The sequence below is a fragment of the Tyto alba genome, unplaced genomic scaffold (assembly GCF_018691265.1).
Source record: "Tyto alba isolate M040663 unplaced genomic scaffold, T.alba_DEE_v4.0 Super-Scaffold_6, whole genome shotgun sequence".
Taxonomy (NCBI): domain Eukaryota; kingdom Metazoa; phylum Chordata; class Aves; order Strigiformes; family Tytonidae; genus Tyto; species Tyto alba.
Window position 1 is genome coordinate 41,309,425 of NW_024881327.1, and position 16,861 is coordinate 41,326,285.

General features: G+C 37.4%; 1 protein-coding gene across 4 annotated transcripts in view; it reads left to right on the top strand.

Annotated features, from left to right (window-relative positions):
- Positions 1-16,861, top strand: part of SLC2A9 (solute carrier family 2 member 9) — a 132,202-nt gene that overhangs the window by 95,841 nt on the left and 19,500 nt on the right. For all 4 annotated transcript variants that reach the window (XM_032984517.2, XM_032984516.2, XM_032984515.2 and 1 more), the window contains one exon: positions 15,273-15,400. In XM_032984517.2, coding sequence (XP_032840408.1) covers positions 15,273-15,400 — 128 coding nt within the window. The remainder of the gene's footprint in view (positions 1-15,272; positions 15,401-16,861) is intronic.

Below are 16,861 nucleotides of genomic sequence, written 5' to 3' on the forward strand. Positions count from 1 at the left end.
GCAGATCAATATGTTCTTACATGTTATATTTTCATCTTATTGAGATGAACCCTCTACATTTCTTCTTCGCCTCACCATTCTTCAGAATGGATTCTGGTTTTCTTCATTTAGCTTCTGTCCCTTTACTGATGCTATTCAGGGTTTTCTGTTGTACTTTGCATTCTCTTTGGAGCAGTGTCTGCAGATACATGCAAGACAAACAGTTTTTGTTTGATATTATTTACTTGCTTTCTACAGAAATTCCTTAAAAATAAATCTTCTTCTGTGTTTTTCCCTGTGCTCACTGCTTTTAAAGCCAAAGAAGATTAATACTGTACCAGTAGCTACCTACTTGGCCTCTCTACCTTTCCTGTGTATGTTCAAACATTTGTAATACCTGACAGTAGTGGGAATATCTGAGTAGCATTGAATATTGATTTGCTTTTTATGAAAATTTTGTTAATTGACACTTCAGCTGTGAATTGCAAAGAATCACATTGTGATTCCTCTGTAAATCAATAGCAGTACTTTAGCTGAACTTAATGGGACCAGATTTATCTTCAGTGAAACTTCTCTGTTCTGTTTAGTGGGGCTTAGGAGATCTGAACTACTTTGCTACCTCTTAGCTGGGAGCAGTTCTCTTTCAGAATATGAAAACAACTTTGATTATTAGCCATGCCTTAAGATGGATAAATGAGAAGAGAACACATGTATTTTTTTCTGAACAAAGAAAATATTACCAAAAAGTGATACATCCACTTTGCATCCACTGCTTTTTGTATCACAAGGCACAACTTAAATATTTGAGTGTAATTACTGTATCAAGTTTTGCCCCCCTCCCCAGTACAGTAAAGATTTCAGGAAGGTGGGACAAGTCCATTTGAGAGTCACCAAGTCAGTAGCAGGAGCCCGGTGAGAAGGGGCTGGGTGAGCTGGACTTGTTCAGCCTGGAGAAGATACAGCTTTGGGGCACCTAAGTGCAGCCCCAGTACCTATGATGGGGGAGTTGCAGTGACAGAGCCAGGCTCCTGTTGATGCTGCATGGTAGAATGTTTGAGAGACAAAAGGCATATGTTGAAACAGGGAATATGCAGAGTGACTATAAGGAAAAGCTTTTTGCTTATAGACAATCGAGCAGACTACCAAGGATTTCGAATCCTTCATTACTACATAAGATCAAAACTGAGTAGTTTGTATTTCTGCTCTTCTATTTTGGAACTCTGTAGTCCAGTGGGAAATCTGTGTTTCTGGATCTTCCTAGACAGGGCAAGTACTACTCATGAGAAATTATCAATTCATTTAAAATTGGCTTTGTTTTGTTCAGAAATATACTGTGACAGTTATACTAAGATACCTTACACGTGACAGATAGGTCATATACATATAAATGTATCATACATATACTAAGGAACTAAGTTTGTTATCAGGGAAGTGTGCTGTGCTCCCATTTCTTTTAATGGGAAAGTCACTGTTGAAAAGTAACCTTATCTTTCATTTCCTACTAATGTTAGAGTTTTAGCAAGAGCAAGTAAGTAAGAAAGAACATATTTTTGAACACGTCTCCAGTACGGTGGCTGTAAGAGAGTGTCTAAAGAAAAGTGCAAAGAAGGAAAGCAGCTGAGACCCTTTTCCAGATCCAGTACACTTTTTTTTCAGCTTAGGGTCTTCCTGAGGCATAGTTTCTAAGATTTTCATAGTATTCTACGGATTTGTTCATTTTCCGTCTGAAACTGTGCAAAATTTTAGAATCCTCTGCCAAAGAAAACTACATGTCTACCACCTCTCAAACACATCCTTTGTCGTGCTTTGTGTGATACCCTCTACGTCTTGCACTGGAAGAAGTGGAACAGCTGATCACTTTCCTCCCTCTTCAAGTTTCTTGTGATTTTATAGACTTTTACCTTACCCCAGATGTTTCCAGACTGAATGGCTATTTCCTATTGCTGCCCTCTCTGTGATATTTTATGACACCCCTTTAGCAAGAAAATTTCACACTTCAATATCTATTATTCCTTTGTAGCACTCCAGTAGCTTAATGAGACAAGACTGTACTTTAGGAATAATTTTCCCACATTTCTGGTCAATTAAAGGGTTTTTCCTCAAGAAAAATAATGCATATTCTTTATTTTTAACTTGCAGATTTTTAATGTTTTCAGCCTTTTGTAGAAGTTGTGAGTCATTTGTTTGTATTGGTTAAACAGGTACTATTGTCGTGGTATTACTAATGCTCAGTGTATTATTTAATTGCTCCTGTAGTTATTTAGAGCATTACAGCACTCTTCAGAGTAAATCCCACATGGTTTGTAATGATTCTATAGATGCAGATCTTAATCTAGGATGAATTCAGTTTACGTTCATTGTACTATTGGTACTTGAAAGAATTATCCCATCTGAAAATAGTAAATAAAATGAGGAATTTAGCTTATGAAAATACTGCTGTAACTTTCTAGAGCATAACTTTGCCTTTAAAAAATACTGTATTTTCTGTCTTGTTAGAACATCTGATAGTTTCTTGATAGCTTAGATGTTGTATGGTCTCCCACTTTCTGATAGCATATGGATGAGTCCCATCTGCTCCTTTACAGCTAGGATCAGCTGTTACTATAAACTGTGGGGTTTTTTTATTTGTTTCATTTTTTCTGAACTCGGCTTTTCAGCTTGCAGATGTTTTTTAGGAATATTGCTAGGGACTGAAACAGTAATGCTAACAACAGGTATGTTCAGGCATGCATGTGATTTGATACTTCATCATTTTTATCAAAAGACAAGCAGCAGAAAGCTTTCATTTACTAAAAATTAAAGGGACCCTTATGTTCAAGATAGTCACTCTATGATCTGAAAGAAAAATACACTTCAGAAATTGTTTATTGTTTTATAGATTAGAGAGCCATGCTGTTCCAGACAGTTGCTTCATTGTGCCTATTTGGTTAATTATACATGAGTAAAGGTATTTGGTTGCAGAGAAACATACTGCTTTCCAATATTACTTTGATTATGGGAACATGTTAGTAAATAATTTTACAGTTTTCACTTCAAGAAAAAGGCAGAAGCTTTATGGAAATGTTTTTCTTGGTCACACATTTGACCTGAAATAAATACAGGATATGTTTCAACTGAAGAATTGTCATCCAGCAAAGAATAAGTAGAAAGGACTGAGGAGATTGGTTCTGGCTCCTAAGGAGACCATAAGCAAAAAGAAAATGAAAATCAATAGAGAAAGCAAATCAAAGAAAAATACTAAGACAACATTTTTAGTATCTCCACAAAGCATTTGTGCTGTTCAGGTTGGGCATCATGAAAAATGCATTGATTTGGAATGCTTTTACTGAGTGGGTAACTGATGTGCAGGCACATGTGAAATGTCTTCCTTCTTTAACTTTGTCTTAGATATTACTTAAGGAAAAAGGAAAAGCTAGAAGCAGTTATCCCTACTTTCTCAATCAAGACTGTGTGGATGCCTCTTCATGGACACTGAACACTGGCATGTTCAACTGTGCTTGCAGAATCGATGCCTCTTTCTGGAAAACTAAACTAAAATCTGACTTAAACTGAAGAAGTGTAGGTTCTGCTTATATTTATCTGTTTACTTGAATTCCCAGTTCACCCATTGTGCCTTGCAACAGTTGCTGTGCAAACAAGTGATTTTTGATTTTGCTGGGTGAATTGAAAAATATCTGTACGTATGTGTGTGCACTGGGTGATCTGAGTTATGTTTTCTAAAGCTGCTAGAGAATGTCCCCTTTTATCTACCAGCCAACTAGTTTAAAAAATAAAACAAAGCAGAAAAACAACAAAAATAACTGACCCAGAATGTGTGCAATCCAGTTTCCTTATTTGCCTGCAGGGACATGACCCCACTTGTCAGGGAGTCTGTCAGGTATTTTAGGATGAGGGGCTTGCAGTCTTTGTTTTTGATGCTTTTCCAATTTGTATAAAACAATTAAATGTTCATTCTCTGAACCAGAGTGGCTCTTCTGCCATGTGTCAAGAGATTCACCCCAGATGGTAGAACACGTGAGGAAAAAAACAAATCCACTGATTAATTGGGGATTACAGCAATGTTGGCATGGGCTTCCAGATAACCTCTCCAATAGAAATAAGCATGACAAAAATACAGTCAGACCTTGAGAACTTTGGAAACTTGGCATAAAGCATTTCCATGCATTATCTTTGTATGAAGAGATTTATTGATATTTCTTCCTTAAAAGAATATTCTGTTTAAGTATAACACCTTTCTGTCCAGTTTTGATAAATGGAGAAGGCAATATTGCAGAGAAGGGAAAAGAAATCTTGGTGGGGCAGGTTAGGTATGATGCCCGTCTTTAAATGAAAGGGTGTGAGGAGGTGGACTGTTTTAATAATATACCTGGCTTTGAAATAATCCTTCCTTTATCACCTTCCTTCAGAAATTGCAAAAGTATTGTCACTTTCAGATCAAATATTTGCAAATTAAGTGGCTCTGGAAGCACAGTAGTCTGAAGCACTGGACTTATTTTAACATTGGGAGTAAATATAATTAACACAAGACTCTGTTGTTGCAGTAAGATCTGTAAAAGCTGTTTGTATAGCACAGGTGTGTTGACCTTCCTTCAACCACTGTAGTCGAGAGGGCGGTCAGCCACATGTGTGCACAGGCAGGAATGCAGTAACGTTCCTTCTTCCATTAGACATTTCCCAGGAGTTTTTCGGGGTGCTCTGGAAGGAAAAAAATCAGCTTTTATTATAACAATCAGTAACACTAGGGGAAATTCCAGAAATCTGAAGAGTTGCTTCTATATCCATTGCCTGATTATAACTCAAGCCATCTTTGTGCTGGAAATTTGTGTTATTTTGGTGGCACTTCAAGTTTGAGATTAGTGATTTCATTGAAATCTCACTTCATCTTTCACATTTTACCCATTTCTAGTAATAGAACGTGTATAACTGCATGCAGCTGGAGAGAAAAAGAAGCTTAGAAACTCAGGAACAGGGTGAGGATTTAAGGATGTCTGAAAATGCCAGTTAGCTAAGGGAGTGATATTTAGAAGTATCACATGGAAGACTTCTCCATAGCTGTTTATATTTTATCTAAGTAATTTGAAAGATTGTTTTATATTAACACTCTATATGCACATTCTTCTACATATTTCCTTAGAGGCCTAATGCATCATATTGTCATGCATTGTCTCTCTGTATTGTAATGGGAAAAATGCTCATTGTCTTGTATTGTGTCATTTTTGAGATGATGAATTACAGCTGAATCTTGGAGCTCAGAACTGCTCATGCAGCAGTTAGCACAGGAAGGCTGCAATGAAGGGCTACTGTGAAGATGAAGAAAATAGATTTTTATATTAAAAGATACAGAATAACTATAGTGTCTGTCAAAAAAGACTGGGAATATGATTTCTGTTTCTAAATACATGGCCAAAATGGAGAATAACACTGAGAAGGGAGAATAAGCTGAAGACAAATGTTGCTGCAGAAAATAGCAACAAAGACCCAAACTTAGGTGCTAGCTATCCACGAATAAATATAGAATAGACATTGGAAGAAAACTCTTAGCCATTAGGGGAGCTGAGTCCTATATCAGCTTCTCAATCGAAACAGCAAAAGGAGAAACTAAACATGAGTTTTTTAAATTAAATACTGCGTGAAACAGCTGAGGATTGGATTTGAACCAGATGATCCAATCTGATCCTTGGTTCCTTTGTCTCCAAGTCCTGTGTTCTTCCTTCATCTCTAAGTGAGATGCTTGATCCCTTGTATAAAGTCTTTCTTTGTTTCCATTTATCAAAAAGCCCACGCATCTGCAGAGATGAGCATGTTCTCAGAGAGAGTTTTCTATCTGGTCATTACATACTTGCCATGGTTTATGGAATGTGAGTAAAGTCTTTACTAGAACAGCTGAATACAGTAACAATAGGAACATGATAATGGTATATTCAGCATTTGTTAAATTGACATTATGAAGTAAACAAAGGAAAACTCAGAGGAAATCATTACTGTGCCCCAAGATGTATCAAAGATACTTTGGTACTTAAAGTTTAAATCATTCTGTGCCCTTACTCTGAATGCCAACATGCAGTTGTATTGACAGCAGAGCGGTTGTGATAAAAGGGTCCCTTCGAAAGTCACAAGGTTTGTTCAATCTGAAATGCCATCAGGGAAGAAAAAAAATCTTCTCTTGGATGTGAAACACAGACAAAGGTGTGATAGCACATATGTGGACATAGAAGCACTGAAATGAAAGGCAGCATTGGTATTATTGCCTGAAATAGGCATTTGCAGAAGCTTTGTGTGATGTTGTTTTAGCTTCTCCACTTAGAGTGGGATGTAAGAATTTCTAATGCTCATGGCCTCCCACAGGCATTCTTTTAGTCCACTTTGAGAAAGAGTTTGGAGCTTGCTTGAGTGGGAAAAAGCTTCTGTTTGTACTAGAAAAGCGTATGATGTTAAAAAGAAACAAATACACTCGTGTAGCTATATGTTAAATTAAAAAGTGGTAGATTGGAAAGTTTAGGTTAATTTTCAAAATTTCTTTTATTTTGCAAACTAGAAGCCTTTACAGTCTTTCCAGCAGATAAGCGTCCTTTGATAATGTCAAATGGTACCTGCTTCAGATACAGAGAATATTTGTGCAGAAATAAGCTTTAGTTTTCCCGCATATTTAAGAAAAGGTTTGGTTTGTTGATAGTTGTAAGGCTTTTGTGGGCACAACCGTAGATTTAAAACATATTGCACTAAAAGCAGTTAAATATTCCAAATGTGAGTTACAGTTCAGTTCAGGAACTCATAATAACCTGGAGATACGTAGTTATTATGCATTACGTACCAGTCTCAGTGGAGACATGCTGAGGGATCTCTGGCCCCATCCCCTGTAGCCGCTGTTGCCACTCCATTGCTGCAGACTGCCACCCATCCCACAGAAGTAGCCTTGTGTGGGATGGGTGGCAGCATTTTAGGCTGCCAGCCATCACAGCCTGCCATATTAATGTCATTGCTTTAATTTATGTGGGCTGTGAAGCACAGCAGCAGGAGATCTGATTTACCTTTCCTTTTCTGGTTTTCTCTAGCAATGGAAAAAGCTCCTGCCTACACTTGGAGGAAGGAGTATTTTCAACAGCTTCTACTAAGTCAAGGAGATGAAAGGATGGGAAGTTTAAGGGGGGAAGATAACATAGTGTCAATCAGCATATATTTTGGTATTAATACCTGGTTTATGTTTTGTTTGAATACTTCTTGCTTTGAAGAGAAACATGGAGTAAACGTAGTTTTTAACAGTTCTGTTACAGAAGTGATTTCAATTCTTTACAATTAATGGAAGTTCTAAAGAAAAATTAACTCCTAGTATTTGAAATGTAGCTGTATCTGTTGGATAAAGGAATTGCTGGAGGTGACACATGGAGTTCTTAGCAGCAGGAAGACTTATGAACTTTATCCCTTTAACAATAGATTTTACAAATTATCTTAAATGAAACTTTCAAAATGCTAATGCTTTGACACTTGAGAGAACTCCTCTTACCGGAACTATCATGTTTTCCTGGATCATCGTTAATTATTTGCTGATGGTTCACAACTCCAACACTTAAGAAAGTTACTGCTGAAAAAATGCACGCATGTGTTTTAGAGCTTCACGTAACCATAAAAAAATTGATCTATTCAAAAGCTGTGTAAGTGACTTAGTGCATTATTCAGATTAATGGGGACTGGATATAGAAAGCCTAATAAAAAAATATACTGTTTCTTCTGCACATTAGTATAAAATACTTAGAAAAGTGCAAACTAATAAATACATAGAACAGTAGGTGTAGAACTAATGAATGTAAGACAATAAAAATATTTTATTTTCCTTGTGCCTAGGCACCATGCACAGCAACGAAAAGTCCTAAGTTCATTTCATCTGTATTTGGATAAGCTCTGTGGCTAGCATTTAAGTGCAAATGTTTATTAGTTTTCTGTTGCAATAAAAGTTTCTCCAGGGTCTAGACAGTGTTTCTTGATAGCCAGCCTACTACATAGAAAGCTAAATAAACAGCAGTAAGAGACTTTCAGGGGAAAAATTAGGTCAGAAGAACAATTGCGTTAACAAGGGTAGTCTGATGGTGTCAATTTGACTGAGTAAGCAGTTGTTTCCTTTGAATCTCCAGATGTTACCTGTCCTGCTGCAGAAGATTCACTTTTTTGGGGAACACTCAGTTGTAGTTTTGGTGACTTCATTCTGAATTTCACCAGCAAGAAGGTTTATATGTCTCATCACAACACCGTTACTGTCTTTCTTCAAGCTGGTACTTCTAGTCAAAGGGCACCTTCTGTTCTCTCTTCATTTTCCTTTCTGTTTGGTAGCAAACAGATATTGCTGTTTGCTATATCTATTTTGGTTATCAGCCACAGTAAAGAAAATAAAATATTTTTATTGTCCTACATTCATTAGTTCTATATCTACTGCTCTCCATACCGTCCTGGAGCAGCAGTCAAATTCTTTAATTACTGACATTTGAGGCCCCGTGTCCTAAAGACTCTAAAGTTTTTAGAAATCATAAACAGTGAAGACATGGTGTGTCACCCATCTTAATCAGGAGGAGGGGGAGGACGAAGAGGGATTCTTCTGTCCTAGCATCCCTGAAAATTTGGTCCACTTTTTTGACTCTTGCGGTCCTTCAGGATGAACACAACCATACAATGACATAATTGTGCACTGCTACTATGTTTAACTTGTTTGGCCTGACGTGCCACACTGAGTTTTCAAGACTATTTTAGCTTGCATAGGTTCACAACCAGCAGCATTTTGTGCTAATGAGCTGTCAGCCTGAATTCCTGACAGGGAAATGATGTCTGATGACTTTATATATTTGTTAGTAGATTATTGTAGAAAAGTCTAGACTAAATAGGGGTTGGGTTTTTTCTGTTTTCAGTCCTGTCATAGTCATGTGACTATGAATATTTCACTTACCTAGGACTAAACACACTTTGTGACTCTAATTCAGATACTTCGACGATATTGCCATTTGTATAGTGGATGAAAATGTAAGTGACACTTCTGTACTTTTTATTAAATTAAAAACTCTGTCATCATTGATCTCATAATTGAAATCGTTGTTAATGATGTAATATTAACAGAAGTGATGATAAGCAGTGTCTGATCATCATTGTTACTGAGAATAGTTATAAAATTAATTATATCATAAAGACTCTTAGTCATAGCTCAGTAAAGAATTTTTTTCTTCATCTTCAAATAGAAGAACAGAAAGTCAGATTATAATTAGGGTTCTGATATGATAAAGTGAGTCTGGAAATATAGCAGAAATGTTTAAAAGTCTATTTACATATAGTTAAAAGTTGAGTGTATTTTTAATAGTATTTTATTCTTCAGTAGTTATGCAGAATTATAATGGTGAAGCAAAAAGAAATATCACTAAGTACCACAGTAGAAATTTAATGTTGATGATCAGTTTTTACCCCCCCAAAAAAAGCCAACACAAAAACCCCCCAACAACAACAATAACAAAGCAAACAAAAAAACCCCAACACAAAATACTGCACCAGATTGAAGTCTTACCAAAACACTAAAAAAAGATGTATTGGATTTGTACAGTAGTTGGCAGAATGGCCTATCTCCAGACTGCTGGTTTCTATTACAATAAAAAAGGCAAAAAGGAAAAGCTATTGAAAATTGACGATATTAGTTAGGCTTCCAGCAAACAGCTGTATTTAAAAGGAATTATTATAACGTGTAAAGAACTATACCTTAAAAGTACTGAAATTATTGGGGTTCATCAGTTATGTAGTATTTTGCCTTCATTAAACAGATTTTCAGAGAAAAATTATACGAGTCAGTAAACAACTCAAAATTCTGCTCAAGACCACTGCCTTATGGAACTAAAAATTATCGGAAAAAGCACTAATTATTATTCAAGAGGGGGAGAATTCCACTGAAGAAGAAATTATCAGATTGTTCAGATAAGGGTATTCGTGTGTCTTTTGAATTACAAAACTATATGGAATATCTGCTTTAGAAATAGTTACTTAAATGAACATAGAAAGAATACCGTGTGGTTTCCTCATTAGCTAATAGCCTTGTTGTTGTATGTCAACCATTTCAGTGTAAATTACCTGAGAACAAAGAATTAACATTTTATTTTAACTAATGATGTTACAACAGAGTATACCGATATTTTTATTCTGCACTGTTGCTTAGTTTATTTATTTACTCTGAATGATGTGGGTTACCTTGCACCAGCAAAGTTCAGAATACCTCCAGAACTGTCTTGCTGCATGCTGTTAAAGGTGCTAATCCAAAGGCCAGTTAATAGTACAAAACCCCGTTCCACACAATACTCTATGAAAAACTAGGCTGTTAATAACTATAGGTACTAATTACTATATTACTGAGTTTTGCCAGGCTTTGTATTATTCATGTTTTCTAATTTGGTGTTATGGTTTCTATTTTTGGTTTGCCATAAACTGACTTAGCTTTAAATGCTCTTTATTAAAGTGTCTTTTAATCTAAGGCAGAAAAGACCGTGCTTTTCAATTGGTACAAAATAATGTAGTTAATGAACTATACTGTTTTATACAAGCAAAGTTCCTGTTTTGCTTAATGCTGTGGTAGATGAGATCAGCAGTTCTCCCGTGGAGAAGAGCTGGAGACAGGCAGCAGTCAGTAGCATGAAGCTGTGACTCAGTACACCCCTGTCACACGCTCTGCTCCCAGTTCCCTCAACAGGATTAGCTGGGCAATACAGCCGTCATATCTGACTGTGTAATGCTGTTATTTGGTGGGGTATTATTCTATCAAAAAATGATGTACAGGTTAAAATAATCTGATGGGTTACAGAACACCTGTTTAAAGACTGAGAGGTGTATTTTTACAAAATTCTTATTCTATCTGTTGACTCATAGAGATGGAAGAAACTTGGTAGTTGCATTGCATCCCTCACTGGAAGTACTCCTGCAGCATATTTTCCCATGGGGTTTGGTTGGTTGATTGGGGTTTTCTGTTTGGTTTGATGTTGTTTGTTTTTTTTTTTTTTTTAATATCGCTGCAGTCAGTGTAGAAGCTAACAGCCTTTTGCTCTCTCACTGAAGAATATTGGGTTGTTTTTCCAGCAATTTTCTTCAAGGATCTTTCTCTTGCTTCCATTGCTTCTCTCCCACAGCTGCCCTCTAGGGTTGTCTTTCACCTCTTGCATTGCAAATACTGAAGCATTTCACTGAGACACTACTATATCTCCCAATCCTATTAGGCTGTATCAGTCTTCTCTGCATGCCTTGCCTTGCAGCCTAAAGCTGTTTTTGCTTGATCTTGCCTAGAGCTGCACAGACATTTTTTTTTTTTTTCCAAAACAGAACATTGTTGCAAAGTACTTGTCTGCTTTCTCAAAACATCTCACTTTGAAGGCTCCTCTCAAAGCATGTACTTGTAAAGTCTGGGAGCTCTTGCCCTAATCAGGGCTCTCAGGATTTCTAGACTCCCTCCTGTATGGGCAGAATTTGGAGTGCTGAGTCGTGCAGGAGGCCACTAGGCTGTGTGGCCACTGGTGGTTCCTCCTGGTGGGACGGGCAACCCTATGGCTGGCCATGGAGCCACTGCCTGAACACAGAGTTTTGTCTTGAGTGTGTATTAAAAGACGAGCTACTGGCTCACAGAGTGAGCTCCTTTCTCTTTTACTGGTTCTTAGGGAACAAAGTTTCCATTGCCTTTAGAGGCAATTTACCATTGTAAATCTCCCTGATTTGTATTGAACATTTATTCTTTTAACAGTCTCATTTCATAAGTCTTGTATACAGACATAACTTCAACTCCCATTTAGGTGCTGGATAAAAAACAGAATGAGGATCTTGGTATTTTCCTTTCTTTTTCATGTTTCCTGTATTCAGATTTTTGTGCTGAATCGAGTAACTTCTGCTAAGCAGTATTTATTTGTAACTGCTCATGGAACAAAACAGTAAATATGTGTACTTAATTTTTCATAAGATAACATGTTGATACTTGTGCAAATTTAAATATATATTTTAATATCTGTAGCATGTATACTAAGAATATTATTTCTATTCTAGCATTCCAATTTCATGCATAAAAGACTATTGGGTTAAGATTCTGGATTTTTACCAGCACATGACATTGATTCAAAGTGTTACTGGACTAATTATGGAGGAAAAATAATAAAATACACAGATCTAGAAGTATTATTGCAAATCTAATTGTTTCATGTGGGCTTAATCTAGTTTCATTACACAGTCCATTGATATACAAGTCCTGCAATAAGAAATCTGTAGTTTTGAATAGATGTAGCATGCTAACAGGTATAACAATCTTTATTTAATGGCACTGCAGTATGTGAAGAGCTGCTACCATTATGTTCACTGCAGTGCTGAGAAGAATGAAGTTTTGGAAATGAATCACTATAATTATTGTGGTCAATACATTACCTCTTTAAATTCATGTTCAGAAGCTACCTTGCTGAAAAACTCCTACAGGAAATCCTAATATACATTTTTGGTTTTATGATCAGAGCTAAAATAAAGCTGTTCCACTGAAAATTGTGTGGAAAGCCTTCCATGGGAAATGCTAATGCCAGGTACATCCCCCATGAGAAAGAACATCAGTTAGCTTTTTGGTGAAATTATTTCACCCACGTTCAAACACATATTAAAGTTTCAAAACCCATGACAAAATGTTTAAAGGCTGTTTCAAAAAATACAGTGGTTTGGTTGGGTTGCTTTTGGCTGTGATTTCCAAGCATCCATGTCTGAACACAGGCCAGTTTGAACCCATCTAGCCTAGTGATTATATAAGGGACCTTGCAAGGAGACAGACTCTCTAAGGAATGGTTGGTGAGATGCCATAATACTGTGATCTCTGCAGTCCAGATCCAACTGTCCCAGTCAATGCATACTACGGCTTCCTTCAAACCCATGCACCCAGATTTCTATCTCAAAGAAACCAAGTTCCCGGGAAGAAGGTCCTTGAGCTCACCTCTGACACCTTGACATGACTGAGCACAGACGCCTGGGGCTATAGGTTCAGCTGATCTCAGGTGCCTCCACTGCTTGTGTCTTAAGGCTTTACATTTTTCCTTCAGCTTGCCCACAGTGCTATTTCACTACACTCAGTTGTGACGTGTGTTCTTTACAGTGGTATGGCTGTGGGCAGGCATTCGCGTTCCCTGCTGTGCATCCTAGGAAGGTCAACTCTCTGCTCTTACAGGCATGTAGCAATATACAGCAATGACCTGGCTTCATTCAGTTTCTCATGTTTCTAGACCTAGCCTGTCTTTCACACAGCTCACCTATTGCTTTTCAGGCTTCTTGGTTCCTCCATATAATTTCTCCTAAGTCATCCCCCTACTGAATCTGACTTTCTTTGTTTTGTGATGCTATGAAGGTGCTTGTCTATGCCACAAGAAAGTCTGGAGGTCTGTCTGTACCACCTTCCCCATTCCTCTAGGGAACATTTGAAAGCTCAGAGGAGCTGCTAATTTATTTTTTTTTTTTTTAGATTTTGAAAAATACTATTTATACCATCACTAGATTAATTGATTATTTTTCAAATTATATTGAAGAGCTTCTTGGAGTGTGTAACTAATAAATTTTAGTGATGATTAACATTTATCTAGAAACTGCATTTGAATTTCAAGGAACCTTTTTGCAAGACAGTGTCCATGCATTTTTATTTCCATAACATTTATGCTTTCTGATATGTTTCTGTCCTTTTGTACTTTTTTTGGTCTTTTTTTTTGCCTCTGGCTTTTTTCCTCTCTTGTACAATGTGTATTTTCCCAAATGGGTATCAAACAGCATTTTTTATTATACTGACAAGAACAGCAACACCTCTGTAGATTGTCCTACAGCAAAGGCATGACAGAATAAACGATCATAAATAAATCATCTTACATGATTTCTGTTTCCAGTCCTTCAGTTCCTCTCTCCAACGGGCAAATGCTCTGGCAAACCACTGCCTCACATGGCATGTGAGAACTAAAACAGATGCTGACAGAACAGATGTGATTTTTGGTTTGCCTACCATATTTTAGGATTTTAACCCAAATCCCAAGTGTATGATAGAATAGGCACTGGAAGCCACCAAGGATTGGTAGACCACATATTGGTTGGATTTCGTTAATTTATGCATGTTCAGCTGCTTATTCTACATGTTCAAAGTGTTATTGGGAAATGTCACTTTTTTTCAGTCACAAAGTTCAGATACTACATATGACTTGTGGAAGGACATTAAGGTGCAGTTTGGATGGCCTAAACCCTCCATATCTATGTTTCCTATGTATAAAGTAAGAGTAAAGAAATTTATTTGGTCTCTACTTGAGAGAGCTAGATAATGCCAGCACACATGAGGACCTAGAGGTAGAAATTGGTAGCACCGGAGTACTGAAGACCTGACTGATGTTACTAGGTTTACAGTTCTTCAAACTGTGGTGAAATAATTCTGCAAGTAGATGCATGTCTAATGGGCAGCATTAGCTGAAATACATAGCCAGTCGACAAATGTAATCCATGTTTTATTCCATAAAATGTAGAAATATTTCTGTTGAAATACCGTATTAGAACGAAGGAAGCCAAAGATCATAAAATGAGACTTGCAGCTACTAGACATCTATTCCCTGGGGGTTATTGTCAGGCCAGAAATATGCCAGTGCTGTACAAAATAGTCCACTGCCTAAGTGGGAGGAAACACGAGTGACAAATGTGGTATTTAACTGAGCTTGTTATTATGGAGGTCAGAGTCTTTGGCTGATGAAATAGACCTTGCCAGAAGTGCCAGCAGTATATCTAGTAAGGGAATGTATTAAATAAGCATCAGTGAAAAGTATGCTCGTAGAGAAGCAAATGATTTTTATTGCTGAAATAAAGTGGGTAATAATTATTTTAAAACACAATTTAATCTCTTTGGAGCCATATTTCCAACTGTTAAAGTCTAAGCGTATTTTGGAAGTATTTCTGAATTTTCAGAATTTCAAGCATTTTAGTGGAAGCATTCATATTTTTAATATGTGGCTCGTCATGTGGTACTCTGGAAGCTGTTGTATGGATTCACTGCTCTGTTACCTTCTTGCCATCACTGTAAGGATGTAAAACAGGAGATGCGTTGGCATGAAAGAGAGTAGTGTCACTTCTCTAAAGTACAGTTTTGACAAATCATGTTTTACTGGCTCAGAAGCCCCTGCGTACACCTGAGCAGAGAGCTGTAGAGCAGTGCTAGTCACTGAGGTGTGCAACATAGAGCATGTTCATCTCTAAGTGAAACAGCTGTTGGCAGAGGAATTTTACTAAAACCGCTGACTTGTTGGACCCTGTTTCAGGTGGGATTCCATTTGTCCTCACTGGAGAGTTTTTCCAGCAGTCGCAGAGGCCAGCCGCATTCATGATAGCTGGGACAGTCAACTGGCTCTCCAACTTCGCAGTTGGACTGCTCTTCCCTTTCATTCAGGTACTCAACATCCTTGTTAATTGATATACTATGATATATTTGATAAAGTGTGTTGTGTGATGTTTGAATAAAATTTTCAGGTAATAGATGTCTTTTTACTGAAGTGGGTAAAATTCCCACCACGTTTGTGATACAGTTTAATTGTGTTGCCCACATGTCTCCTTGTTTGAATATCTTGGCAAAAATTGTACTGCAATAGAAAAATTACTGTAACCTTGCACAACCCTATATGGCAAATTCCCCACACGAGTGCTTTAGCAACGCTGTCTGATGGCCGTGTCTGGAGTTCATGGTCACTGATGGTGATTGTCACTGCCTTTTTCTTCAACCTTTAGGCTACCCATCTTCTGGTTTACCTTACACTTTGAGAATCCTTACTAGTCTTACTGGGGAACAGGTGATCTCTGCTTCTCCCTCTGTCTAAGCTTGGCTTCCTGTCTCTGTTTTTTTTTTCAGTCCCTTTTGTCAGGCTTTTACATTCTTCAGCTGGTTCCTTCTTGCTGCAGCCTCGTTGCTGCATGGATGAATTTATTCCTGTTCCAGCTCCCCCAGACTCCCATAAGCTTCGCTGTTAGTGGATTGCTTTGTTTCCTTGGCTGAACTAGTCGCATGGAGAACAGAGGCCAATTTCATCAAGAGCTGTCTGACAACTCGTGTTTTTTTTTAACAAGAAAAGTTTATTTTCTTAAAAAAAAAAAAAAAAAACATTTTTCCCCTCTGATTCCTAAGAACACTTCATCGCTGTTGATGTGTTGTTGTATGGCAAAGAGGCTGCAAGCAGCTTCTCATTCAAAACCACACTGAGGTCCTTTTCCTGACTGTGAACCTCTCCCAGGGACCGTCTGCAGTCTCTGGAGCTCACTCAGGAGCTGATTCTCTGTCTCGGGAGCTGAAGGACAGCTGATTAGTCCCCTGACTGACCATGTTCAAACTCTTAAGGAGGGAAGCTTACAACTACAAGACAAAATAAAGAAGTCCTAATTGTTTGGGTTGGTTTTTTTTTTTTTTTTTTTAAATGCACAGAGGAAAATACTAGGGGCAGGGGAAGGGCATGGCAGGGGGTTCAAGCCCTCCAGGCTATTTTCAGGTTCTCACACCCAGGAGAGAGATTTTTGTATTACTCTTCAAATCATCGCTGAGTAAGAGATTTGAATCACAGGCAAAGAGGTGTTACTGCTGTTTGTGCCTTCTTACAATTGAAAATTAGTTGATATAGCAATATCATATGCATAACAGTATTTGCAGATACCTTAAATTTTATCATACTGCAAGACTTTATATATTCACTTTCATTTGACAAGTAGAACTGCTTATACTAAGTAGGACTGTCTAAAATTATCTGTATGAAATAGTTTATGGGAGAACTCGAAAGCCTTATAAAGTCTGACCCTTGATCTAAGTTTGGCACTTAATTTAAAATTTCTTCTAAAAGGAAAAAGTCTCTAGTAGTTTTGATTGCTG